This window comes from Ambystoma mexicanum, chromosome 14 (assembly GCF_040938575.1).
Source record: "Ambystoma mexicanum isolate Mex_15411 chromosome 14, UKY_AmexF1_1, whole genome shotgun sequence".
Classification (NCBI taxonomy): domain Eukaryota; kingdom Metazoa; phylum Chordata; class Amphibia; order Caudata; family Ambystomatidae; genus Ambystoma; species Ambystoma mexicanum.
Window position 1 is genome coordinate 130,513,209 of NC_090940.1, and position 25,075 is coordinate 130,538,283.

The 25,075-nt window shown below is 51.3% G+C and overlaps 1 protein-coding gene across 5 annotated transcripts in view; it reads left to right on the forward strand.

The window, feature by feature from the left end:
* Positions 1-25,075, forward strand: part of PALS1 (protein associated with LIN7 1, MAGUK p55 family member) — a 908,688-nt gene that overhangs the window by 516,743 nt on the left and 366,870 nt on the right. For all 5 annotated transcript variants that reach the window (XM_069638717.1, XM_069638715.1, XM_069638719.1 and 2 more), the window contains one exon: positions 1,469-1,546. In XM_069638717.1, coding sequence (XP_069494818.1) covers positions 1,469-1,546 — 78 coding nt within the window. The remainder of the gene's footprint in view (positions 1-1,468; positions 1,547-25,075) is intronic.

A 25,075-nucleotide genomic window follows, 5' to 3' on the forward strand; every position in this document is an offset into this window, starting at 1 on the left:
GTAGAATTCATTGGGATTTTTGGAGGGGTGCCATGTATGAGGGAGATGGGCACAATGTAAAAATGATTTGCATTTGCAACTGCTGACCCTTTATGGGGTGTAAAATGTGAAACTTGAATAATGATTATGGGAGGTGAGCAGGGGGCTTGAGTCCTACTAGAAAATTCATAGGACAACTTAAGTGCCACCAGTCTGCATTCTCGTGTACACTGTGCCATCCTAACAGTGCCATGTGGCAGAAACCTGGTGAGGGCTCTGTGAAAAAGTGTTTCTGTTGGGGGTGATTTGGGTGGAGGAGTTTGGGAGTGGTGATCATCTCTGCTCCTACTTTACCATTCTGAAATCCTACTTTACCATTCTGAAATGGGGTGAAAGGTGGAGAAGCTTTGAAATTATCTTCACCACTGACAATTGCTCTATGCCACTACAGAATGTGAAAAAATATGCAGATGATCTCAACCAAAAACACACTGTCCATCCCAAACCCCTGGGTCACAACCGAGACCACAATCAACCCTATACTTGTTTCTACCTCATTGGGTGTCATCAGTGAACTCCAGTTTGTGATTCTAGGCAAAACAAGCTCTGCGCCTATAGCTCTGTATACCCCATGCCACCGTCCTTCCGTTCCATAGTTTTTCAGTCTGCTGTGCCATTGGGAAAGTGGGAAAACACAACAACTTTGTCCTCTGGAACTTGACATGGTAAAGAATGAACTTGGGTATAAGTGTGAACATGTAAATGTGGGCCAGCAAAGTGACAGAAGTTTGAATTCCAGGATGATAAATGTTGTGGGTGCATTTGAGAAAGCCAGTGAAAACTTTCAGTAGTAGACTATTTGCTCTGCCACCCCTGGTATTTAAATGAGGTATACTGAAGAACAAGACTTCAGGTGTGACTGACTCAATAATACACGTAGCCCTTTAGAGTTAAGATATTTCAACATGGGAATCCTTGTTTGGGAATTGGTGTAATCTAATCGAAGGGATGGAAATAAAAATATGAGCAGAATCTAATAGCAGCTCCTGTGTATCAAGCCTTACCTAATGCATAGAGGCTTCCTCTGAGGAACGAGGAGCTAGTACATAGTGCGGCGCAAGTCTATTTTACATCTGTGGTGTGAAATATTGGTCTCCATTTTATTTAGGAGCTACCCTGCTTTAAATGCCTTCTAGCTAGATGTTCATAATGCTCATTTACACCAATTTCTACTGTGAGATTAACTCAGTGTTTAGGAATGTTTGCATGGCACCAGTTTGCCTGGAAAGTCCAACCTATCTCCTGTATGTGTTGTCAAGGTAACCAGGCTATTTTATGCTACAAGCAGTAGCTAAATAGCTCCCAGCAGTTTCGATAACTGCAATCGCTCTGCTGTCTATGCCACTTAAGAATAGATTTTCCTTGTGCCTTACTATGCATTTGGGTAGTAAAAAGCGATTGTATATCCATTCAATTTTTTCATTTTCAGGTTCAGAATATTTTGAAATCAAGCCACCGGAAGGATGGACAGGAGCTCAATGCTTTGCTGAATGCCCCTCACGTTCAGGTAATGTTTCTCTGCACAGTCTCCTTCATCAAAATTATCTGTTTGTAAATGTGTTATTCTGGTTCCATTTTCTGCACACACTCTTGTATTTTGTCAGGTGAGCAATACTGCATTAACGCGTTGATTGTGGTCGTTGTGGAAACCTCTATAAATTCTGGACTCATTTTACTTCCCAGTAGTACACAAGTATTCTGAACTACTAATACGCAAATACATATTTCCCTTGTAAATTCAAAGGCCCTCTACCTGAATCTAACAAGTAATACTATAGCATAATCACCTCTTTCTAATAGATTGTGTCCTCTTCTTTGATATATCCATATTCTTGCTTTGCAGTGTTGGAAAACGTTTTGAAATCAGAGGGTGCTGTGTAAATGAAGTCCATGTCCCTCGACGGTTGCCATTCCTGTGTCCGGACTTGATGTCGATGAGAGTATAAATGGCACGCAGTGCGCCCGTTGCCTCGGTTTTTCCACATGCACAGCATGCTCTCGGAACGGTTTGACTTGCCTCAGATTCTAACGTCTTTTATTTTGAGTAATATTCAAGACAGGCTTTAAGAGATGTGTGGACTGTGACTCGAAGATGACGATCACTAATCCGCTCAGAATTTCTTTGGTGCCTCGGCAAAGACTGTGAAGTCATCGAGTGTGGCTCCTTCCAGTCGATGACCAGCATGGCCTTAAAAGAGAGGTCAAAACGCACCCTAGGTCGGTCAGTTTCAAAGTTTCCATCTTTTACCCCTTCGTTGAGAAAATCTTCTGATGGGAGGAGTGCTACCGTAGACGAGGCTCCAGAAAGGCCCAGGAAACGCTCTAAACATTCTAAGCGTTCAAAATCCAGGAGCGACCTCAAGAAGGTATTTGTGGAGGATCTCCTCGACAACTGCCTCCATCCGAATCACATCACCCAAGACTGTGACATCTGGCAGTCGTTTTTAAACAAAATGCTGCAAGGCTGCCACTGTAGGTTGGTGGCGTGGCTAGATGATGCCGTGGGGTGGAGGATGGCCCGCTGACTCTGCTTCGGTACATAGTCCTGCCCCCCTCAATCAAGGCAGACCAGCTCAGCGTACCAGCTCACGCTGCAAAAACCTCCACAGGGTTTTCTTCACAGAAGACTTCTGCACCTCTCGATGACCTCGCAGTCCAAGTCCATTTCCGTGTGGCTGGAAAAATCACAGAGACCCTACATCTTGGACCGAAGGCAAGCCTTCATCTTCGAAATGGAATGCCCTGTCGACATCCCTGTCTTTGCAGATACCAAGAGCCTCGTCCACGTCGACAACTACGTCACCTACTATCATGAAGACCACTCAGTCGATTAGCATTAGCAAACTATCCACCATGGCCCTGTCGATGACATCGACTAGCTCTGCTAAGTGCCCGTCAAACACGATCAGGACTGCTCTGGCAGCGCTGTTAGCTCTTCTGCTGTCGACCCCTTCCATGGCACAACCATTCGGATTAGCTGCTTTACCCAGGCCTGTCGTCCTCTTCCACTAGCTCTTGGGATCACCATAGAGAGAGCTTGTTCGTTGATGGATCTGCAAGTGGCCGCCCCACCTAACCGGATACCAACCTGGCAGACCCATTAACTGACTTTTCTGACAGCGGCGAAAATGTGGTTATGGAGGAAAACAACTCCAGCCCAGAATGGGTATGACTCCCCCGGCTCATGTGCTTCCTCATAAGGCAATTCCACCACCAGAGTTGGTGCCTCCATCAGCGCCTAGAGAAGTCTCGATAGACATCCTAGCCACTCTACAAGCTTTAGTAACTGAGCTTCACCACGCGTTGTCAGACCCTGCAGTGATACAAACGACTCACCCAAGTAGAAGTGTTATGGCTGCTCCCCCTTGCCCTACGAGGGAACATTCATTTCAGCTAACTGATAAAGATGATGATGCTCCCGGTGACCAAGCCTCCACCCACACCACAGACACAAGGATGGATGGATTTGATGACAATTGTCCCAGCAGATGGCAAACCAGATTCTCCTCCAGATGAAATTACTCCTTTCCATGCCCAGATGTCTAGGGCGACAAAGATGTTCGGGTTGACCCCGGAAGAGCAAAAGAAGGATAGTTCGCTTTATCAGGGACGAGAACAACACCAGAAATCATTCATAGCCATACCCCTGCTTGACGATGGGAAGACTGGTTGTTAACTATGACCAACCCTTCCTATGCTCCTCCCAAAATGGAGAGGTTTGACCAGAAATATGGGGACCTAGGCACTGCACCTACATGTTTAAGGACACAACCTACTCCAGACTCTGTGGTGTCATTGGAGGCCCGCTTCTTCTGCCAATGCTCTACCAATCCTTGTTCCTGCTCGGCCCCCCCCCCCGACAAAGAGGGGAAGCGTCTAGATGCTTTTGGGAAAAAGATCATCACAACAGCTGCCACAACCATCAAGGCAACAAATGCCATGACTATCCTGTCCAGATATGACCGGGAGGTCTGTTTCAAGATGGGTCCCATCCTAGAATTCCTCCTGGACGATCAGAAATGGGAGGCTTTCACTCTTCTTCGTGAATAAGAAGCAGCATCGGCCCACGCGACATCTCTCAGTTGACCTACGTGAATAAGAAGCAGCATCGGCCCACGCGACATCTCTCAGTTGACCTAGCAGACACTGGGTTTCGGCAACTGGGAAATGGCATGGTGCTACGCAGACAAGGCTGGCTCAATGCTACCAATTTCCGGCCAGAGGTTCAGGCAAATATGGCCTTACCCCTGGGTCCCCCTCTTCTGGGCGGTGACCCTTCAGAACATTTTCAACAAATTAACAAGACAGTTTATTTTTCAGCAAACTTTGGGTGGTAACTTTCCACCGCTGGATCGCCCTCGGTTGGGCTCTGACCCTAGAAAACAAGGGGGACACTTCCCTTCCCCTTGTTTTACAATGTTTGTCACTTTCACAAATCTCAATGTCCTTTTTAAACAGGTTTTTCGGACTTTACACCTGGTTGTCGGCTTCTCTCTGCCGGGTTCACTCTCGTCGACCTTTACCAATAATTCATCACAGGACTTTCCCTTTTCATTAGCATCCCTTGCCCAGGTTCACGCTTGCTGATTTCCACAGTACGTGTTAATTTTCAACATGCAGGATTAATTTCCCTTAGCTTTCACAGTTCTCTGTTGGTCCAAGACTTTAGACAGTACAGAGGATTTTACGTGACCCCTATATGACCACTCTTCGCCTCTTCCCAAGGCATTCTGGTTAAGGTAGTCTTTTTACAGTTGGTTAATCGCCCAGAGTTTCCTGTGTGAACACCTACGTGGTGCCGGACTCCTCTGTCTCTGGTTTTCCCCCTCTTTCTCAATAGTATCATTTTGATTTCAAAGTTCAATTTATCCCTCGGCTACTTTTCATTCAACGCAGTTTGTTTTCTTAACAACACTCCCCTTGACTCACTGGCTGTGATGAACTGTTTGACTTTGTGATGTCTTGGAGTCACGGCCTGTATCACTGAGACCGGTGTCTCTCCCCGGCTTGGTTTTCAGCAGAGGAGGGTCTTGTGTACCGGGCACATCTGTTGCAATACACGTTGGCTATTGGTCACTGACTTATTGTTCCCTCTGCAGAGGTTCTACAGGCCTTGGTCGGAAAGGGCAAGGTCGACTCTCTCATAGTCTCCATCTCAGTCTTCACCGTCTTTCTCCTCCCCTTGAACTGCCATGTTGAGTTAGCTCTTACGCCGTGTGGTCTGCCTTGCTCGTCCTGGTTCTTGTGCTCCACCTTTTATCTGTGTGCGTAAGAGAAGGGGCTGTCGGGTGTGTGTGATTCTGGTCAATTGCCTGACTTTGCCTGACCCTGGTAGTGGGACATGTCCGGTAAACAGATTTGGTGTTAGTCTGTTGACTTTGGTGCTGTGCAAAAGTGTTTGTGCAGAAATGGGGGGAGGGGCAGTGTTTTGGAATATCCTACGTGGTAGGATGGGGAAAAGGTGTCAAAAGAAGGTGGATACTACGTCTCGCCTGTCTTTGTCCCACTCAATCCCCAAGGACCCCCCCCCCCCCCCAATCCAGGTGATCCTCCCTCACTGGTCCACCCCCAGGAACTGGATCCAATAGCGATGGCTGTGTCCTGGCCACCTGGTTTACAGATCCCCGGGACCTGCAGGGAGACAGTGTCTCGGTTTCTCGCACCTCCCCGACACTCACCGAAACTCTGCGTCTTCTTCTGGCGCCTCCCGCTGCTTCTGAAGCCAGGAGGTCATCTTTTGCGAGCCTTGCCTGGTGTTTCTTTCTGCACCCCGGCAATCTGAATGCTTTCTGCAGCTCCTGCTGCTCGCGCTTATGTCAAGGAGACTCCCAGACCTGTGGCAAGTACACGGCCCACCAACTTTGGGCCCCGCAAGCCCTCTGGGATATCTGCTGGCATCCTGGCTCCTTCTCCCGGTCCCACCACAGCTGCCTCCTTTGTGAAAAGGTCCCCTGTTGGTCTCTCTCACACAAGCCTCCCTGTTGCTCCTCTGGTCTCCCTTTATACACTTTCAGCCCCTTGACAGGCTGCAGGTGGGGTTGTCTAATTAGACTTGCCCGACCATAATGAAAGGGACATGGCTGACCCTCACAGCATTTTGCAGGCATCTTCCTCGTTGCAGTACTAAAGTGGTGAAATGGTCTGTTCATTACTCTGTCGCCTCTTCCTCGTCCCAGTACTGCAAGTGTCACATGTGGGTAAAAGAGGGGGAACAGCTTTATAGTAACTTATAAAGGTCGGGGGAGGGTTAGGTTGGTCCCCAACAGGAAAAGGGGGATACCATGTCTCTGCGGTGGGCACCCCACTTCCAATCCCCAAGGATCCTCCACCCTGGTTGATTCTCCCTCGCTTCGCCAAGAGCCGATTGCCTTTCCCCAGCCACCTGAGAAGAGGATGCCGTGGGAGTAGAAGTGAGAATACCCTCCAGTTTCTCACATATTACAACTACAACCAGGAGATTTCCTAGTTTTGTTAGATTTAGAGGACACCTAGTTTCACATCCCTATTCATTAAAAACACTGCTGCTACCTAGGTTTTGCCATGGCAGGTGTGAGAAACCTGAAGGTGTTCTCCCTCCTACTCCCCCGGGATCTTCCATTCAGGCGGCCAGGGAAGGGCCATCGCTTGTGGATCCTGACCCTGGGGTTGACCGGCGAGGGAGGATCACCTGAGAGGAGGGTCACAGGGGATTGAGGGGAGAATACCCAAGGGTGAGACATGGTATTACCCGTTCTAAATTATACACCAACCCATTCTGCCTCATCCTTAATAGGGTATTTCCAAGCACACCCCATCTCCCCCTCTCCATTTATTAATGAGACGAAGAAGAGGTGACCGAGAGCGATGAGGATTACCCATAGAACCAACATAGGAATACAGAGTGAGGCCTACCATGTAACCCCTTTGAATTGTCCCATTAATAGTCAGGCACTTTACTCCAACTGTGCACCCCTGACTTCAATTGACTCTCACCTACATTATAAAAAGTAGAGAGCGAGCTTGGTATGCTGACTGGACCAGAGGAGCCATTGAGCAGGGAGCTTCAGGAAAAGAGGCCTGGTGGATCCGGAGGAGAACGCCATGCTGAGACGCTGGCACAGTGTTTGTGAGGGACTGCAGCGTGGGTAGGGAGCCATGTCGCCAGGGAGCCAGTAGTGAAGAAGTCTGTATCCTGCCGGCAGTGTTAAAGGGAATGTTTGTTCCCTTTGGATGTGTGCCCATCCCAAAGGTATCCGAGGGGCAGTGATGAGACTCTGACCTCGACCCAAAGCATTAAGGAGAGACCACTCGCCAGCGCTACTCTACCCGGTGAGTTTCGAATGGGTGAGGGAGAGAAACTCTGGAGCGGCTGGCTTGAGCGGAAAGGGAGAAAGACCAGATTTCTTTTAAGTGATGAGTTGGGGAAAGTGAGAGTGAAAGCATAAAATGACAGAGTAAGAAAGAAGGAACAAGGAAAGCGGAAAGAAGGATTAGCACGCTAGCGGCACCGAAATAAAGCAAAGTCCAGAGAAAAGACATTTCTCCAGCATGGGGTCTGGCATGGATTCACATGCTCATGAATATTCCCCGTCGTCAGGCTGGGAATCCTCGGTAAAGAAAAAACCAGTATCAGTTTCGTTTCTGATCTGTCTTTCGTAGTAATAACCAATCACTGGTCTCTGCGTCATACTGACCACAGCCAATGACTGCCCTCTACCTAAGCACCGCCTCTGGCAGCCATCTTCAGATTTTTACCGCACGTTCATGTGTTGGGATCCTCGTGCTATTGCTCTCGAGCGTTAGTGCTATTTTTTCGCGCTTTTCACAAAAAACTTCGATTCTTTCGGTCAAAAGAGCCTCAAGCTCCACCGATCCTACATCCGATCAACGGGGACCCGTGTCGGATTCATCTGTGCCCCTCAAGGGTGAAGATTTCGTCGAGCTACACTTCGGAGGACTCCAGAAGCTTCTCAGGCCCGGTCTCGGAGATGGCCCAGGAGAAGGGAAGCTCGACGCCCGGAAAGCTGTTCAGGGTCTGCCCTGGATGCCAGCTGCAGAACGTCTTCAAGGAGGACGAACACTCTTTCTGCCTTTACTGCCTTCATGAGGACAAGACGCACGTGGAGAAGGACTGTGCGTTTTGCGGCAACATGTCGGAACGGACCATGAAGGACCGCCATCAACGTCTCGCCAACTGGCTGGAGGGTAAGAGCCCGTCTGGCGAGAAGAAGAAGAAATCCGAGCGGTCTTCTAAGACCTTTGAGGGCGCCCCGGCGACGGGGGCCCAACATAAGGCCAAGCACCGCGAGTCCGCTGGCACCGGGAGCGCCGAACGGTCGGGCTCTACGGGCGCCAGGCAGGGCGCACCCTCCCCGGCACCATCAACCACGAGCCAACGCTCTGGGTCGGCTAAGAGGAAGGCCGAGCACCCGGCGAAGCTCCTGGAGAGGCCCCGGTCGAGCTCTAAGGCAGAGGAGGAGCGTGGCAGTGCCCCCTCCCTCAAGGATAAGGCGGTGAGCGCACCTAAGGTGGTGAAGGCCTTGATCCATCCGACCAAGCCCTCTATCGAAACGGTCGCGGCGGCCCTGGCTCAGCCTGTGGTGGCTGCACCAGTGGTGGCGACCTCGGGGCCCAGAATCTCCCTGCCTCCTCGGAGGGAGTCTTCCTTTGTGCCCATCGATAGGACCCCCGTGAAACCCTCCGTGGGGAAGAAGAAGGGGGGGCAGGGCGTCGTCGTAGAGTCGGCCTCAACCTCAGAAGAGGAGCTGATCGAGGTCTTAAGCCACGGCCTAGGCGTGGAAGAAGGCCAGCCCGTCGGAATGGACCCCGACGCAGGTGACGACGACGACATCGTCGAGGATACCGACGGGGCCCCTGCTCGCCCGTCGGATTCCCCTCTGCCAGCGCCGCAAGACAACTCGGCGGCCATTTTGTTGGCCATACAGTCCTTATGCTCCGAGATAAGGACGAGGCTACCGTTACCGACGGAGGAACCTCTCCCGTCGGGGGATCCAGAACCGGGACCTTCTGGTGTTCCCCCTACCAAGAAAAGAAGGATCCATCCACCACCTCCTTTTCAACCGTCGCGCCCCTTCCAGCCCTCCTCCCCGTCCACCCGAGGGGATGATACGGGGACTGACACGGCAGCGACGGGTACGGACGACGAGGCATACGACGAGGATTTTCCGTCGTCGCCTCCCACCAGGGCCTCTCCACCCGACGAGATCGGATCTTTCCACTCCATGATCTCCAGGGCTTCCGAGCTTTTCCAACTCTGCCCTGAGGAGAAGAAAAAGGAAGGCTTCCTTTATCAGCGGCGCGAGGCCAAGAGGAAGACGGTCCTCGCAGTGCCTCTGTTGGACGACATTTGGGATGAGGGCCTTTCCCTCCTCAAGAACCCTTCCACGACGCCAGCTAGAAGAGACCGGTACGAGAAAAAGTACCGGGTCCCGGACACGGCCCCCCTATGCCTCCGGGCGCAGCCTACCCCGGACTCCGTCGTCTCCGCGGCAGCCAGGAAGAAAGCGGGGGGGGGGTGCGGCCTCCACATCGACTTCCCCGCCGGACGGCGAGGGAAAGAAATTGGATAATTGGATACTATGGGACGTAGAGTCATCTCGTCGGCAGCGACGACGATTAAAGCGGCCAACGCCTTGGCTATCGTGGCCCGCTACGACAGGGAGCTCTGGTACAAGATAGCTCCCCTGCTGGATTTTCTGCCGGACGACAAGAGGGCGGAGGCCCTTGAGATCCTGCAGGAAGGTGAGGTGGCCTCGGACCACGCCATCACCGTGGCGACGGACATCGCCGACACTGGGTTCCGCCAGCTGGGCAACGGCGTTTGCCTTCGACGTCGTGGATGGCTCAAAGCTACGGACTTCCGGCAGGACGTCCAGACCAGAGTCCTGGACATGCCCTTCGACGGGAACAACCTGTTTGGGAAGACAGTGGACGATTCCCTTCAGGCCATCAAGGCGGATACTGAGACGGCCCGGGCCCTTGGAGTCCTGCAACGACGGACGCCCTTTCGGAGCGGCGGAGGCAAGGGCGCCTCCAAAGGTTCCGGCGGCGGTTTCGCTTCCTACCGTCAAGCGGCCCGCTCGTCGTCGCAAGAGGCCTACAGAGGACGAGGCAAGTCTAGCGGACCCCGCCGTCGTCGCCAAGGAGGTCAAGGCGGCAAGGCCGCGTCCAAGCAGGATTGAACCGGCCGTGGGGTCGGGCCCCCACCGAAGCACCCCGGTGGGAGGCCGGCTGGCGGGCTTCGTCAGCGTGTGGGAGTCCATCTGCACCGACCGTTGGGTGCTGGACGCCCTGGCCCGGGGCCACGCGCTCGAGTTTCAAAGAAGGTGCCCGCGCGTCCCCCCCGTGGCCAGGAAAGAACTTCACGTCCCTCAACTTCTCCTGGAGGTAAAGGCGATGCTCAGAAAGGGCGCCATCGAACTCGTCCCAAAGAGGCTTCGGGGCTCCGGAGTCTACTCGAGATACTTCCTCGTGAAGAAGAAGACGGGAGGATGGCGCCCCATCCTAGACCTGCGACGTCTGAACAAGTTCATCAAGGCGCAGAAGTTCCGGATGGTCACCCTCCAGCACGTCCTGGGTCAGCTGGAGGAAGGAGACTTCCTATCGTCGTTGGATTTGGAGGATGCCTACTTCCACATTCCCATCCTAAAGGGGCACCGCAAATTCCTCAGATTCGTGGTCCAAGGGCGTCATTACCAGTTCAAAGCCCTTCCCTTCGGACTACGGTCGGCACCCAGGGTATTCACCAAGTGCCTCGCACCGGTGGCGGCGCAGCTGCGCCGCGAGGGGATTCACGTCTACCCCTACCTGGACGACTGGCTCATCCGCGCCAAGACGAGGGAGCTCGCCGTGGTTCACACGGCAAGGACCGTCCAACTCCTCACGGACCTGGGATTCTCCGTGAACTACGCCAAATCCCACCTGGTGCCCGCGCAAGTCGCACTGTTTCTGGGAGCGAGGCTCGACACAGTGTCCCTTCTGGCCTCCCCGTCGGAGGAGAGGACCAGGACCATCTTGGGCAAGGTGCAACGGATGTTGGTGGCCGACGCGGCCAAAGTGAGGTCCATCAAGTCCCTCCTCGGGATGATGTCTTCCTGCATCTACCTCATTCCCATGTGCAGGCTCCGGATGCGCCCGTTGCAAGAATTCCTGGATGCGCGCTGGATCCAGACGACGGGCAGCTTCGAGGAAAGGATCAAGCTCGACGAGAGTTTCCGACGAGCGATACGGTGGTGGGGCACCCGCGCGCATCTGACGGCGGGCATGGACTTCCAGACCCCAGCCCACCAGGAGACTGTGACCACGGATGCCTCCCTGGAAGGGTGGGGAGCGCACACCGAAAATCTGCACGCAAGGGGACTCTGGCTCCCGACGGAGAAGTCCCTGCATATCAACGTCCTGGAGCTCCGTGCAGTGTTTTGGGCCCTCAGGTCCTTCCTTCCGTCCCTCAAGGGCAAGGTGGTGAGGATCTTCACCGACAACACCACCACCATGTTTTACATCAGGAAACAGGGCGGAACCAGGTCCCCAGCGCTGTCCAAGGAGGCGCAGGACCTGTGGCATTGGGCCGTCGCCCAAGGGATTTTTCTGGTGCCGTTTCATCTGGCAGGGATAAAAAACACCATCGCCGACTCACTCAGCAGGGAGCTGCGCTCGTGCCACGAGTGGGAACTACGGCAGGATCTGGTGGATCGCCTCTTCCGACGGTGGGGCACACCCCAGATCGACCTGTTCGCGACGGCGACGAACACCAAGTGCCGGAGGTTCGCCAGCAGGTTTCCCCAGACGAGGAGCATGGGCGATGCTTTCTCGTTCCCCTGGGAGGGCCTGTTCCTCTACGCGTTCCCTCCCTTGCCTCTGCTAATCCGGCTCGTCAACCAGCTCAAGAGGTCACGGTGCAGGATGATCCTCGTCGCACCTGCGTGGCCGAGGCAGATATGGTTCCCGGACCTTCTGGACTTGTCAGCGTCCCCGCCGATCAAGCTGCCGGCGGACGCGGATCTACTCTCCAGGGAAGGAGGCGCCATCCTCCACCACGACCCGAAGTCGCTGAACTTGCAGGCCTGGCTCCTGCAGCGCTAGAGTTTGGAGGATACGACATACCGGCCGATTGCAGAGAGGTTCTTGCAAAGGCCAGGGCGTCCTCGACTCTTAAATGCTACGGACACAAATGGAAGAGGTTCTCTGTCTGGTGCCACGCACAGAAGATTAACCCTCTACGGATTACGGCTCCCCAAGTACTGCCGTACCTGCTGACGCTGGCCAAAGCTGGTCTGGCACACGCGTCCATCAAGATACATCTTGCTGCGATCTCCCGATACACCAGAACCACGGGGCGGACGTCCTTGTGGTCTCATCGTCTGGTGAAAGAGTTCATGAAGGGACTGTTCAGATCGTTCCCGCCGGTGAAGGCTCCGGCCCCGGCGTGGGAGCTCAACGTGGTGCTGACCAAACTCATGGGACCTCCGTTCGAGCCTCTGCACTCGGCCCCGTTGAAGTTTCTATCGTGGAAAACAGCTTTTCTTGTGGCCATCACCTCCGCACGACGAGTGGGAGAGATCCAGGCCCTTTCCTGCAAGGCCCCGTACTTGACTTTCCACGACACGAGGGTAGTGCTCAGGACGCACCCCTCCTTCATGCCCAAGGTACCGTCGGACTTCCATCTCAACGAACCCTTGGTGTTACCTGTGTTCTTCCCGTCGCCTTCGTCGCCGGCTGAGAGGACTTTGCACTCGCTGGATGTAGCTAGAGCGCTGAAGTTCTACGTGGACCGCACGAAGGGTTTTCGTAAGACGTCACAACTCTTTGTGAACTTTGGACCTGTCAATCAGGGGAAGGCTCTCTCGAAGGCTTCCATCTCCAGATGGCTCTCCGGCTGTATCATGTGCTGTCACCGGTTGGCAAACCGACCGCTGCCTGGCCGTCCGAGAGCCCATTCCACCAGAGCGATCGCAGCTACCACGGCGTTCCTATCTGGTGTGCCCCTGCTGGACATATGCAGGGCTGCTACGTGGAGGTCGACGCACACCTTCACGAAATTCTACTGCGTCGACCGGGATTCCAGGGAGGAGTCCAGGGTCGGCCAAGCAGTGCTGCGCAACCTGTTCGCCTGAGGTGAGCCTGGTGAGGAGGTAAGATGCTTAATGTTGAGTTGATGTGATGCTTAATGTTGAGCCTTTGCCACCTCCCGTGGTTGTGCATGTGTGTACTGCTATGTATTCTTTATTCATGAGCATGTGAATCCATGCCAGACCCCATGCTGGAGAAGGAACAAGTTACTTACCTGTAACTGTTGTTCTCCAGCATGGGTCTGGCATGGATTCACATGCGAACCCTCCCGCCTACCCCTCTGCGGCTCTTCACTTGGTCATACTGCCACTTCACGTGCTTCCAAATCTGAAGATGGCTGCCAGAGGCGGTGCTTAGGTAGAGGGCAGTCATTGGCTGTGGTCAGTATGACGCAGAGACCAGTGATTGGTTATTACTACGAAAGACAGATCAGAAACGAAACTGATACTGGTTTTTTCTTTACCGAGGATTCCCAGCCTGACGGCGGGGAATATTCATGAGCATGTGAATCCATGCCAGAACCATGCTGGAGAACAACAGTTACAGGCAAGTAACTTGTTCCTTAAACGCACTAGGGGCGCGAAAATAAAGTGAAGTCCTGAGTAAAGACATTCAAAGGGAAATGGAAGTAAGAAAAGGGTGCCAACGACCTGAAGAAAGGTGCAAGTGTGCAGAAGCAAAGCAGAAAGAGTGAAAGAAGGTACAAGTGTGCATAAGCCAAGTGGAAAGACTGTGCAAGGATGCACAAGGAAAAGTAAAGCAAGATGGAAATGAAGAAGAGCAGAGTGGAAGAGGCACAGGAGGAGAAAGATGCCAGAGGAGTGATTCAAAGTGCAAAGAGAGGGGCCAGAAGTCAGAGTGGTCACGCAGGGGAGGAGCAAAAGGCTCAGCGTTTTTTAAAGTCTCTGACACTGCCCCATGAAAGAAAGAAAAGAGGCGAAAAGTATATTCTGACGAAGTGAAAGAGGGTCCTGGGCTTGGGGAAAGGAACCCTGAGAGGCCCGAAGGTACATCCTGACAAGGTGAACTTTTATTTGAAACCTGAGGGACCCAAGCTTTGGGAAGGGATCCCGGAGAGGCCTGAAAGGAACCAGAAGAATCAAAGCCTGGGGAAGGGAGCCCCAAGAGACCCAGAGACATTTGGAACTTTGGTGACTTGCTGCAAGAGCCCTATGTGGAAGGTTCCAAAGGCAACCCTTTAAAGTTGAACTGGTTTTGAACTGGCAGAACTACACCTTGGGGTAAGATTACCTGAAACCAGCTGTGGTTTACATTTCCTGTTTAACCACTATTTATTCTTTAAGAAGACTCACAATCACAAAGAGTGAGGGCAAGCATAGGTTTGGACACAGACTAACTTTGGTGTTGGACTTACAGACATCGATATACCTTAGAAGCATCAGTTGAGGGAACAATCCTTTTAGAGTTGGGGCCAGTTAGGTATTACAAAAACCCCGAACTTTATTTAATAAAGATTTTGAAACTGTTACTTTTGAGTCTGTGTCTCTATTGATACCATGCCTGTCTCACACAGGCTTCCACTACCAGTTCAAAGCTCTACCTTGCGGTCAGCCCCAAGAGCTTTTACCAAGTGCCTAGCACAAGTGGTGGCACATCTGCCCCGGTACAGCGTGCGTCTCTACCTATACCTAGACGACAGGCTGGTGCAGGCTACATCAATCATACACTAGGGCGACACAACACAACGCACAGACCATTCAATGATTGCAATCACTAGGGTTCATCTTCAGGGCAGAAACCTGTAGGTCAGTGCACATGTTTAGATTTTACTGCAACAACAGAAATTCTGCTGCAGAGTCCAGGGTCGGCCAGGCTGTTCTGTGTAACCTATTTACGTGATGTCAGTGCCCTGATCCTGCTGGACCTCTCAGCTGCTTTTGACACTGTGGGCCATAGCATCCTCCTGGAGAGGCTGTCCTCAACGGTGATCGCTGGCACGGTCCTCTTCTGGTTTGGGCCTTTAGTTCTTGATCATTCAGCTCTCTTGTCTTTTCTCTCTCCCTCCACGCCCCTCACCTGCGGTGTGCCTCAGGGCTCAGCTCTTTCTCCTCTTCCCTCTATATCCAGCCTCTTGTCAAGGTGATTTACTCCTTTGAGTTTGTGTTTTTCATATGCGGATGACACTCAAATCGTGGTGCAGACTCATCTCTCCCTTCTTGCCACAGCCGAGCGGTGTCGTAAGTGTCTGTCAGCCGTCCGTGTTTGGATGTGAAAAAACTTGCAGTGTCTTTCTTTTATCAATCTGTTTATTGTCTTCAAAACAAAACACAAATGTACGACTTGTGCATAGTACATTAGATTCCATTTAGTATCATTAGTATTGACATGGGAGCGCAACTAACATAGGATGCTGGCAAGGTACATTGTCAGCAGGACGATTCAGGGTTAGGGCAGTCCATGCTGTCAGGCCCTTTAGCCATCTCCTTTCCACTTCCCTCCTATCTTCATGAATTTCGCCGAATAGCCCCAAGCTCTATAGACTCTCCTTTCCAAGGCCATATAGCGGTCCAGTCCCACAGTCCACTGGCTTAATCTCAGGCGCTGCGCTGTGCCCCAGGATGCCACAGTCAGTCTTTTAACAAGTCCAAGTGCTACAGCCAGAAAGGTTTTTTAAAAATGTTTTGTAAATTCGGTATCTACGCATATTCCCAGCAATGCCAGTTTTCGGCTCCAAAGGAACCTGAGCCCCCATTACAGTGTACAGTTTTTGTGTGCATTTTCCCCAGAAAACTCTGATCTGTGCACATTCCCAGAGTGTGTGATAGAAAGTACCTCCTTCCCTACCACTTCTAAGACATGCGTCGCTGTCTACCCTGGCCATCTAGTCAGCATTGTGCGGGAATAGTATATTGACCGCAGCCGTACCGCTTTTCTCACCTCCCTCGGGAACATCAGGGCCTCCGCTCATTCCTCTGGTGCCAGCCTTCACAGATCCTGCTCCCATTTCTCCCGCAGGCCAATGAGCTCTGCGGTCCCAAATGCTGTGAGCATCTGGTATAGTGTAGACCTGACCTTGGCAGGGATACCCATTGAGAGTAAGTTAGCCTCCAGCGGGGAAATACTTGGGACTTCTCCAGGGAGGGGAATTGGGGTTATATGGCATGAGATATTTTGCATATATCGAAATCCCTCCCCTGTTGACAGGCCATATTGTCCTTGCCGTTCCTCAAATGACTGAAGGCGCCCATCTTGTGTTATGTCACCAGGGTGTCTATTCCTTTCGCCGGCCTACTCTCAAAATACCCTATCTTCAGCAGCTCCTCAAAGTGTGTGTTATGCCAAATGGGCTGGTCAAGAGTCCGTTTTCTGCCCCACCCCATGTCCTGGTGAGCCGCCACCTACACTTTCCATGTATGTCTCATCGGCCCCGACAGGGTCCTCATGTATCTTGTCCCCCCATATAGTGCCTGTCTGGGAGTCCGACCTTTCATTCTTTTCCGCTGCGATGTACGGGAGTGACTGGTCACCATGTAGCCAGTCATTCACCATCCCCAGCTGGGCTGCCCAGTAATATCTACGCTGGTTGGGTAAGCCTATGCCCCCTTCCCATACTGACAGCTGTGGCATATACAGTGCCACCTGTGGTTGTCACCCCCCATCCCTCAATAGGAGCACCCTCAAGGATCCCTCAATTTCCACAAAAACCTTCCTTGGAATCGGGAGCGAGGCACTCTGCAGGACATGGAGAAATGTGGGTAGTGTCAGGATCTTAAATAGGGCTGCCTTGCCCAGCAAGGCTAGTGTGAGGGATTGCCAGTCTATGATATCCTGTGCGAACTTGGTCACTACTGGGATGAGATTGAGCTGGATATAGTCCGCCAAGCATGGGCTAAGGTGAATACCCAGGTATTTGAAGCCTGAGGCTGCTGTTGTGGATGGGCATTCCTGGGGGAGCCATGTTACCTCTCCTTGCACTGGGAAAAGGACTGATTTTTGCCAATTTATTTGAGCCCGCTGAAGCTTTGTTATGCTTGTAGTATTCCCGTCACGACAGGGCTCGAGGCCTTAGGGTTACTCCTATATGTTAAGAGGTTATCTGCGTAGAGCGAGACCCTACGCCCCCCCATCCCTCAAAGCCATTTGAATCCCTCCCATTTCAGACTGAGTTGTACTGCTAGAGGTTCTATTGCCAGAGTAAATGGCAACGGTGAAAGGGGGCATCCTTGCCTCGTGCCTCTCCCTAGTTCAAAGGCCACAGAGGTGACCCAGCTTACTCCTGACTTCCTCTGGGGAGGTATATAGTAAGCAGACTCATGCGAGGAAGTTTTCGCCGAATTCCATGCGGGCCATAATTCCCCAAAGCGAGTCCCACTGCACGGAATCAAACGCCTTCTCGAAGTCTGGCGGGGAGTGGTATCTTGTCTGGTATGTCAGTTGCTAGACCAATAGCGAGCTGTGCTCGGCGTAAATTAATTTGTGTGGATTTGGGGGGCATGAACCCGCACTGGTCCGGGTGTATCAACGAGCCGATCACTCCCAGTAAGAGATTAGCCAATACTCTGGCCAAAACCTTAGCCTCCCCATTTATGAGGAATATTGGGCTATATGAGGCACACAGTTCCTGGGATTTACAAGGCTTCAGTAAGACCACTATGCTAGCCCTTCTGACGTCAGGTGGCAGACCTCCATCTTGTTTACATTGTAGAAAGAAGCTATGCAGAGGGCCGCTCACTTTCTCCACCAGCCGCTTCCACATCTCTATTGGAAACCCATTGGTCCCTGGTGCTTTCCCCATCTGTAGCTGTGCAACTGCTGATGAAATTTCCTCCTCCGAGACGTATGCTTCCAAACCTAAAGCTTGTTGAGAGGAGAGCCTTGGGAGAGGTACCTTATTCCGTGCGTCCGGTTCCTCTGCCTGCCGGTTCTCACTCTGTATAGCACCTCGTAGTATTGCGTGAAGGCCTCAGCTTTGTGTATATCATTAGTGATTATCTCCCCTTGGGTGTCCGTAAGGCACTCACATATCCAGTCCCTCCATCTCTCCTTTCCAACCCGGCCAGCATTTCCCCCCCCCTTTTTTATTCATGTTTCTTTTGTGGATTTGGCTTTGTCTGGCCGAGTGCGCTTCCCTGACGTTGTCCAGTGCCATATTACACAGCGTTTCTTGCCCTGTTGCCCTGTGACTAGCGTCAGCTTGGCCTTCTGACCCCTGGTGGAGAGAAATTCCTCCTCCGCCTGTTGCACTACCCTCTCCGCCTCCACCTCATACGCGTGCTTCCTATGCTTAGCTGCCACCATTGAGAGTGCCTCCCCCAGTAATGTGGCCTTATACCCCTCCCAAAGTAAGACTGGGCTGTCGACCGTCCCCATATTTATTCCAAAGTATTCCTCCGTTTCTGCTGCCAGGCCATCCACAAATTCTGGGTCCCCCAGGTAATTGGTATTGAGGCGCCAGCTCCCTTTGGGCTTTGTCATCCCATTCTTTAGCTCCATGACTAACGGGGAGTGGTCCTATATCCCTCTGGCCAAATATTTGGTGGATAATAGCCGATGGGTCATGTTCACTGGGACGCAAAAGTAGTTTTGTCCTGTCCAAGCCCGGTCCATCACCTCATCGAAAGGCCCCCCCCCACTATCCAAGTATCTGCGTGGCTTTAAAGCATGAGCCCCTGAAGTTCCGCTAAGAGATCGGTTGAGAGCGAGCCCTGATACCATTCCTAGCGTGATGCCCCATAACTCCCCCCTTTGCCAAAATATAACGCCCCCTGCGGTCAGATCTCTCCTCTGCAAACTGGAATGGGACCCTCTTGTGGAGGAGTATAAGCGCCCCCCCTTGAGCCCCTAGCAAAACCTGCGTGATAAGCCACCCTGTAGTTGGATATGAGAAAGGATTTACATTCGGTGCTTGCTAAATGAGTCTCTGTAAGGAACACAATGTTGGGGGACAGCCTATTGAGGAACTGTAGGCCTAACCTCCTTTTGACTGCTGAGCACAACCCCTTTACATTCCAGGTCATAACCGTGACTTTCCCATTATGAGCCATCCTCCCTGGGAAACCATGCTTCAACCTGGATAGTACCCCCTCTTCCATTCCTATCCCTGCCGCCCATTGGCTCTCCCCTCTGCATGCCCACCCTTAATTGGGTGTCCTTATATGCTGCGTACATTGTGAACCCGACCGCTGCCATAATCTGGCCAACAACGGTTGACCAACTTTCCCCACATGCCTCCCCGTACTCCTCCCCCAACTTGAAGCACCTGTCGCCCTAACACCATCCTAAACGGGTGCCAAAGAACAGTGTCAGCCATTTGCTGGGTCCCCGCTGGTGCTGTTCGTGTGAGCCTCCATTCCCGATCTATAGCCGCTATAGTTGTTTGCCCCTACGTGTCTATGGGGCACCAAATCACCCATTGCCCTCTGCCCGTGCATGGATTCTAAGGGTGCTGTTTGTTCTGCTGTCTGCAAGTCGAACAGTGTTGAAGAGTGACCCGGTTCTTGTTCTTTTCTGGGTCGCCCTTTCAGTGGCTCATAGCCAGGTGATGAGGACGTTTGTTTCGAGCCATGACAATGCCTCCTTTGGATTGTTGAAGAGGTACACTGTTCCCTCGTGGTAAACTTTGAATTGCACCGGGAAGAAGAGCACGTATTTTATGCCAAGTGAATGACCGATTCAAAGGATTGGCCTGCTCACTGTACCTCCCTTTTATAGTCTGGAAAAAATCTGAGCAAGTAGCCATTGTAAGCTTTGTGACCGCTGGCCCGCAGCAGGGCGTCCCGGTCCCTGTAGTTCAGAAGTCGTGCAATTATGGGTTGGAGGGTGGGAGCAGGGATGGGGCAACCTGCTGGCATTGTGTGTGCTCTTTTCACCGAGAAGAATTTGAAGAGCTTCTTTGCGGCGAAGAGCTCCGTTAGCCACTGTTCCAAGAAGAGCTCCATACTGGGTCCCTCTTCCTTTTCTCGCACTCCAAGAATGCAAATGTTATTTCGCCTTGCTCCTCCCTCGCTGTCTTCTGCCCTATTTTTGAGGTGTCTAAGCTTCTTAGTGACCACTTCTCAGTTGTTTTTCCATTTTCTTGATAGCGTCCTCTGAGTCATGCGCTGCTCTGCCACCCTGACCCTCAAGGCCATGTTTCACATGTCTTGCCTGGGGAAGGACACTCCCTATGGCTCCCATTATGTCACGAAGGGTGATTTGGGAGTCTTACAGCTCCCCTTCCATGCCTGCTGTCTCCTTGGCACGAGTCTTGAGAAGTTGGGGTATACCCACCGTATACTGATTGCACTGGAGCCCGGCCTTAGTAGCCTTATCTTTGACCATGGTGCTGCGCCGTCGGCTCCCTTCCTCCCTGCACATTGTGGTTGTCGATGCCCCGTTGGCCCTGCTCTGCCAGTGGCTGGTGAGGGCACAGGCTTTCTCCCTTTGGTCTGGATGACTTGTGGGGCAGGTAATGGGTTTCAATGCCGCCCCTACTCCTTCATGCTGTGCCTGATCAAGATGGAAGGGCCGTGGCCCTAGTCGGGAAGAATGCCCTGTTGCTAATTGCAGCATTGGGTCTACCTTTCTGCATCTTCCGTGCAGGGCTCTTTAGGCTTGCTGTTGCCCGCCCCCGGACCTCTCCCCTGGGGCTGTCAGTCACAGGGTGGACGGAAGTCAGATTGTGGGTGTCTGTGCTCTGTTGGTCTTGTTGACTTCCCTCCTCTGGTGGCCAGTGTGGTCCCTGACTGACCCTCAGATCTTGGGCTGGCTCCTGGCTAGTTGGGGTTTCCGGGAGGTAGCTTTGATGGTGGAGGGATGTCCCGTCCCCCCTACTTATTGTCCTCCTATTCCTTATCCTGTCGCTGCCCGGTGTGCCTAATGACTTCTGCCCAGGACCTCTCCCCTATGTCTGCTGCTGGATCCTCTTTGTTGGACTGACCTATGGCCAGCTGCTGTATTCCTCCCACTTGGAGGGGGAAGGGCACCTGCTGATCTTCCGCTGCGTCTAGTCCTGCTCCCTGTTGTGCGGGGGGGGTGGCTCGTGGCTGTTACTGATAGTGGAGGAGTGCCCCACTGCCACTTGCTGTACTGGGAGTTGTCCTCCCACTTATTGTCCCGTTGCTGTTCAGTGTGTTTTCTGACCCCCACCCCGGGACCTCTCACCTGGGTCTGCCTCTGGAGTCTCCTTGGTGGGACACTGTCCAGGGCTGGCCCCCAATCCGCAGTCGCAGTTCTCCCACCTGGAGGGGGAGGGGCGCCTGAAGGCTGGTCCTCCGATTTCCCTTTGCACGGCCTCTACCGCTGCTCCGTTGTCCTGTGGGGCCTGCTGCCCCCCGCCCCCGTCTAGGGGTGGGAGAGGTGGCCCCGTGAAGAGGCTACTGGTCTCGGCTGGCAATGTTCTTGCACTCGGCCTCCGGCTCCTACATTGCCACTGGGCTGTGTTAAAAAAAGAGCATCTGATGTCGCACTTCCCCGCTGACTGTCTTTACTCAAGGTTCCCTTTTAAGATTTTCCCCAGGAATGAAGCGGTCTGCAGCCGCGATGTTCCGCTGTTCGAGGCAATGTATTTTTTACTTGCAAAATTCAGGGAAACTGGATTAAAACTGCAGAATGCCCGCGGCTCCCCGGGAGCTATGAAGGCTCACGTCTGCATGGTTCTGCTGTGCCACAGTGCTCCCCCCTCTCCCAACTGGCTTTGTCTTAACGGGGATCAAACCCGGGGATACAACCCGGAAGTGGATTGTCCTGATTGCTGGGTCCACTCCTGAGTCCTAATGATGTCATAAGCTTTCTGACTTGCCAAACTCGGCCCCCTACCTACCCTGTCCACAGTAGTTAAAAATGTGGCCATGAAGTTCTCTGCTTCATTGAAATGTGGGCATGGAGTTCTCCGCTTCGTTGTCCATGCAGGCAAAGGTCCGCTCTATCTGCCAGTCATTCCATTTCAAATTGCACCCAGTGGACCAGATAGGATTTTGGCATGAGAGTATTTTACTCACAATTCTTAGAATTGGAGAGTAAATCCAATTTCAAGAGTGAAAATGTGTTTTCTCCTTCGCATGAGAGTAAAAAAAAGTTCTTGACAACTATCCAATTTGTACATAAAATTTAAAATGTGTTTGAAAACATTAGTGACAAATAACATATCGATGCGTACTACCCAGCATCATCTTCATTATATTTGGACACTAAAACTACTACATATGCCAGCTAGTTACATCATACTTCACGTCCCTCACTCTACCAGCATAACTTCATAACAGGCCTACTTTTGCTGTCTGGCACTACCTGCTTGACCGTCACTTCATGCTTATGCTCCATCTCTCCTTCCCTTTGCTATTCTGTTTCCCCTGTCTCTCACTTTCTGATGTTTCTGCCTCTCACTTTAAGTGTTGCCATGCCACATTTGGAGGTCTGTTGCTCAGTCGCTCTGCTTCTCCTATCTCTGCATTCTATTATTGCTGTTTCCCCTCCTACATTGTGCTGTATCGGTTGATATAACTCCTCTTCCTCTATCATGTCGTAACTCTGGGTATATCTGTTTTTTCATTTTCTCGGTTTTGGTTGCTACTCCTTTTCATTTTCTTTCTTGCACTGCCTCTTATGTTATTGGCCTGCTTTTCTCTAGTCTGAATTTTCTATTTCCAGCTCTCCCATCTGCTGTTTTCTTATTTTACTGTCTGTCTTTTATGATCTGGTTCTATCCCTCACTCATGTTGTGTGTGTCCTAATATTTACCTCAGTTTTCTTTCTCACTTTGTTAGTTGCTCTCTTATGTAGCACATTGGTCTCTCTTCCTGTTGCCCGAATTCCTGTTTTGGATTGTCTAATATGTTCTCTGTTCCTTTTCCCCCACCCCTCACCTTGTTCTCCTTTATAGCTTAGGTTCAGAGTTGCTCTTCCTCTCCTTTTTGTCTTTTGACATAGCACCAATAAATATTGAAAAAGTTACAAATGCTTTTTCCATTTACAAATCTAGTCCAGCTTTACCATTGGGTGCTCCTTTTTAGATGTGGGCAGACCACCTATTGGCCGTTAGGCTGGGAATTATAGAGATGGAGGTTTGTCTCACCAGATGCAGCATGTGCTTGAATGCAGATGTTTTACCAGCACTGTATGCCGTTACAAGTATAAGAGCTCAGATGAGATGTGCATTCTGAGCCATTACAAGTATAGCAGCCCTCGTGGGATTTGCTTGTTCTGAGCCGTTACAGGTATAGCAGCCCTCATGGGATGTGTTCTGAATCACTGAACATTTAGTAGTCCTTTTGATAAGTCAAAAGTTAAAGCCGCTCTTTTAGAATTGAATGTTGCCTGCATCTTAAACACATACCGCTGATGCAGGCGCATTAACTCCCCTATCAACAGGATTTGAACTAACAGGTTACACAATTATCTCTGCAGCAGTGTTATTGACCCACTGAGATACCTTTCCCAACAAGCTATTGACTTGGAATAGCACATAGGGTTAGGGCACTGGCAGTTCGATGTGAGGCTTGCTTAACTGCCTTGTCAAAAGCTCTCAGCCTGTTTGGACTATCCTACATGAGACAGGAGAGTCATAATGAGGCTTAAAATGTGCTAGATGTTTGGCAGTGGCACTCAGTAATGAGACATGGGAGAAGTAGATGTTTTGAAAAGCACAATACAGAGTAGAAGGGATTCAAGTATATGACAGCAGTGTCATCTTCTCCACTTGTCCGCCAGTGTGCATCACACCAGCTCAGGAGGATGATTGGACGGATCTGCTTGAAAATGCCAAGTGTTTTACTGTGAGGTCGAAAATCTTGCATGTAAAACGCCACATTTTCTGTACTTTTAAGGCAGGGTGCGATCCTCCACACCACTCTCCCTCTGCAGCCACCGCTCTCACCTGCCCCCACTTTATTAAATACTCCTACCCAACCCCTTGCCCCCATATATTTTTTAGGTGAAATTCATGGTTTTCCATGCAAGGTGTTCTACCTCGTAGTAATGGGATTGAGTATTTTGTAGTGATACCAATGGGAGGAGCTTACACTGTTCTTGCTCAGTACTTTAGCTTGCTTCAGAAAATGCTAGCACATGTTCATGCTTTGTCATTATATCAGCTCTGTTAAGAAAATCACGTACTGTCCCAAACATAGCAGTCCTGTTAAGAAATCTAGGCATGACGCAATCAGCCTTTCTGTGAATACTTGGCATTGTGCCATAACAAGCGTATAGCATCTCCGCTGCTAAATTAGGCCCCTTTGCCTGACTATATGGCAGTCCTGTTGAGAGGTAGTGGTACAATCTGTGCCAATGAAAATATATACAGCTCTGCGTCTACTTGCTCCGATTATACCCTCTTGCAGTGGGTGGGTGGTCAGAAAGGGAGTCAAAGTTCAGACCACATGCCGAGCTATTAACAAACTATATACAGTGCCCTTTAATGCATGTGCATGCATGCAAACGCATGCAATCTTAAGACTAAAAAAACACATCTTCTTATAGAACAAAAAAAGCTTTTCGTTCTCATAAATGCTAAACAACTGCTTGCTGGGAGACTCTCCTAAAACTTCAAGACTTCAAGACCCCCAGGCCACTAAATGCAATTGATGTGCTTCTGTGATGACATGAAAACAAAGAAGGATGTCCATGCTACTGCAACTGTGCTGCCTCTATTAAAGCCGATTAAAACAAAGGAAAATTCGCAAAAATGTAGCCCTAGTTTAAAACCATTTAAATTTTAGACAATACTACATGCGTCCTAAAGCAAGGTCAAAAACATGTTCATGATTCAAAATGCTTTAATGAAACTAACCTACAAAATGCAGGCAGTTGAACAAAGTAAACAAAACACAAATTCCCTTCTACATTATTCAGAAAGTATTATCTTGATAGAATTATTAAAGAGGAGAGTGTTGAAAAAAATAAACAGATCAGGACTCATCCCATTTGCTTCTTTCCATGAGCTGTGTGGATTGCTAAAGTAAAGAGTGGATTTACAAGCTGTTGTTGGCCAGGCTGTCACCAGTGAACTCCATGATTTATGGGGGTGCTGCCA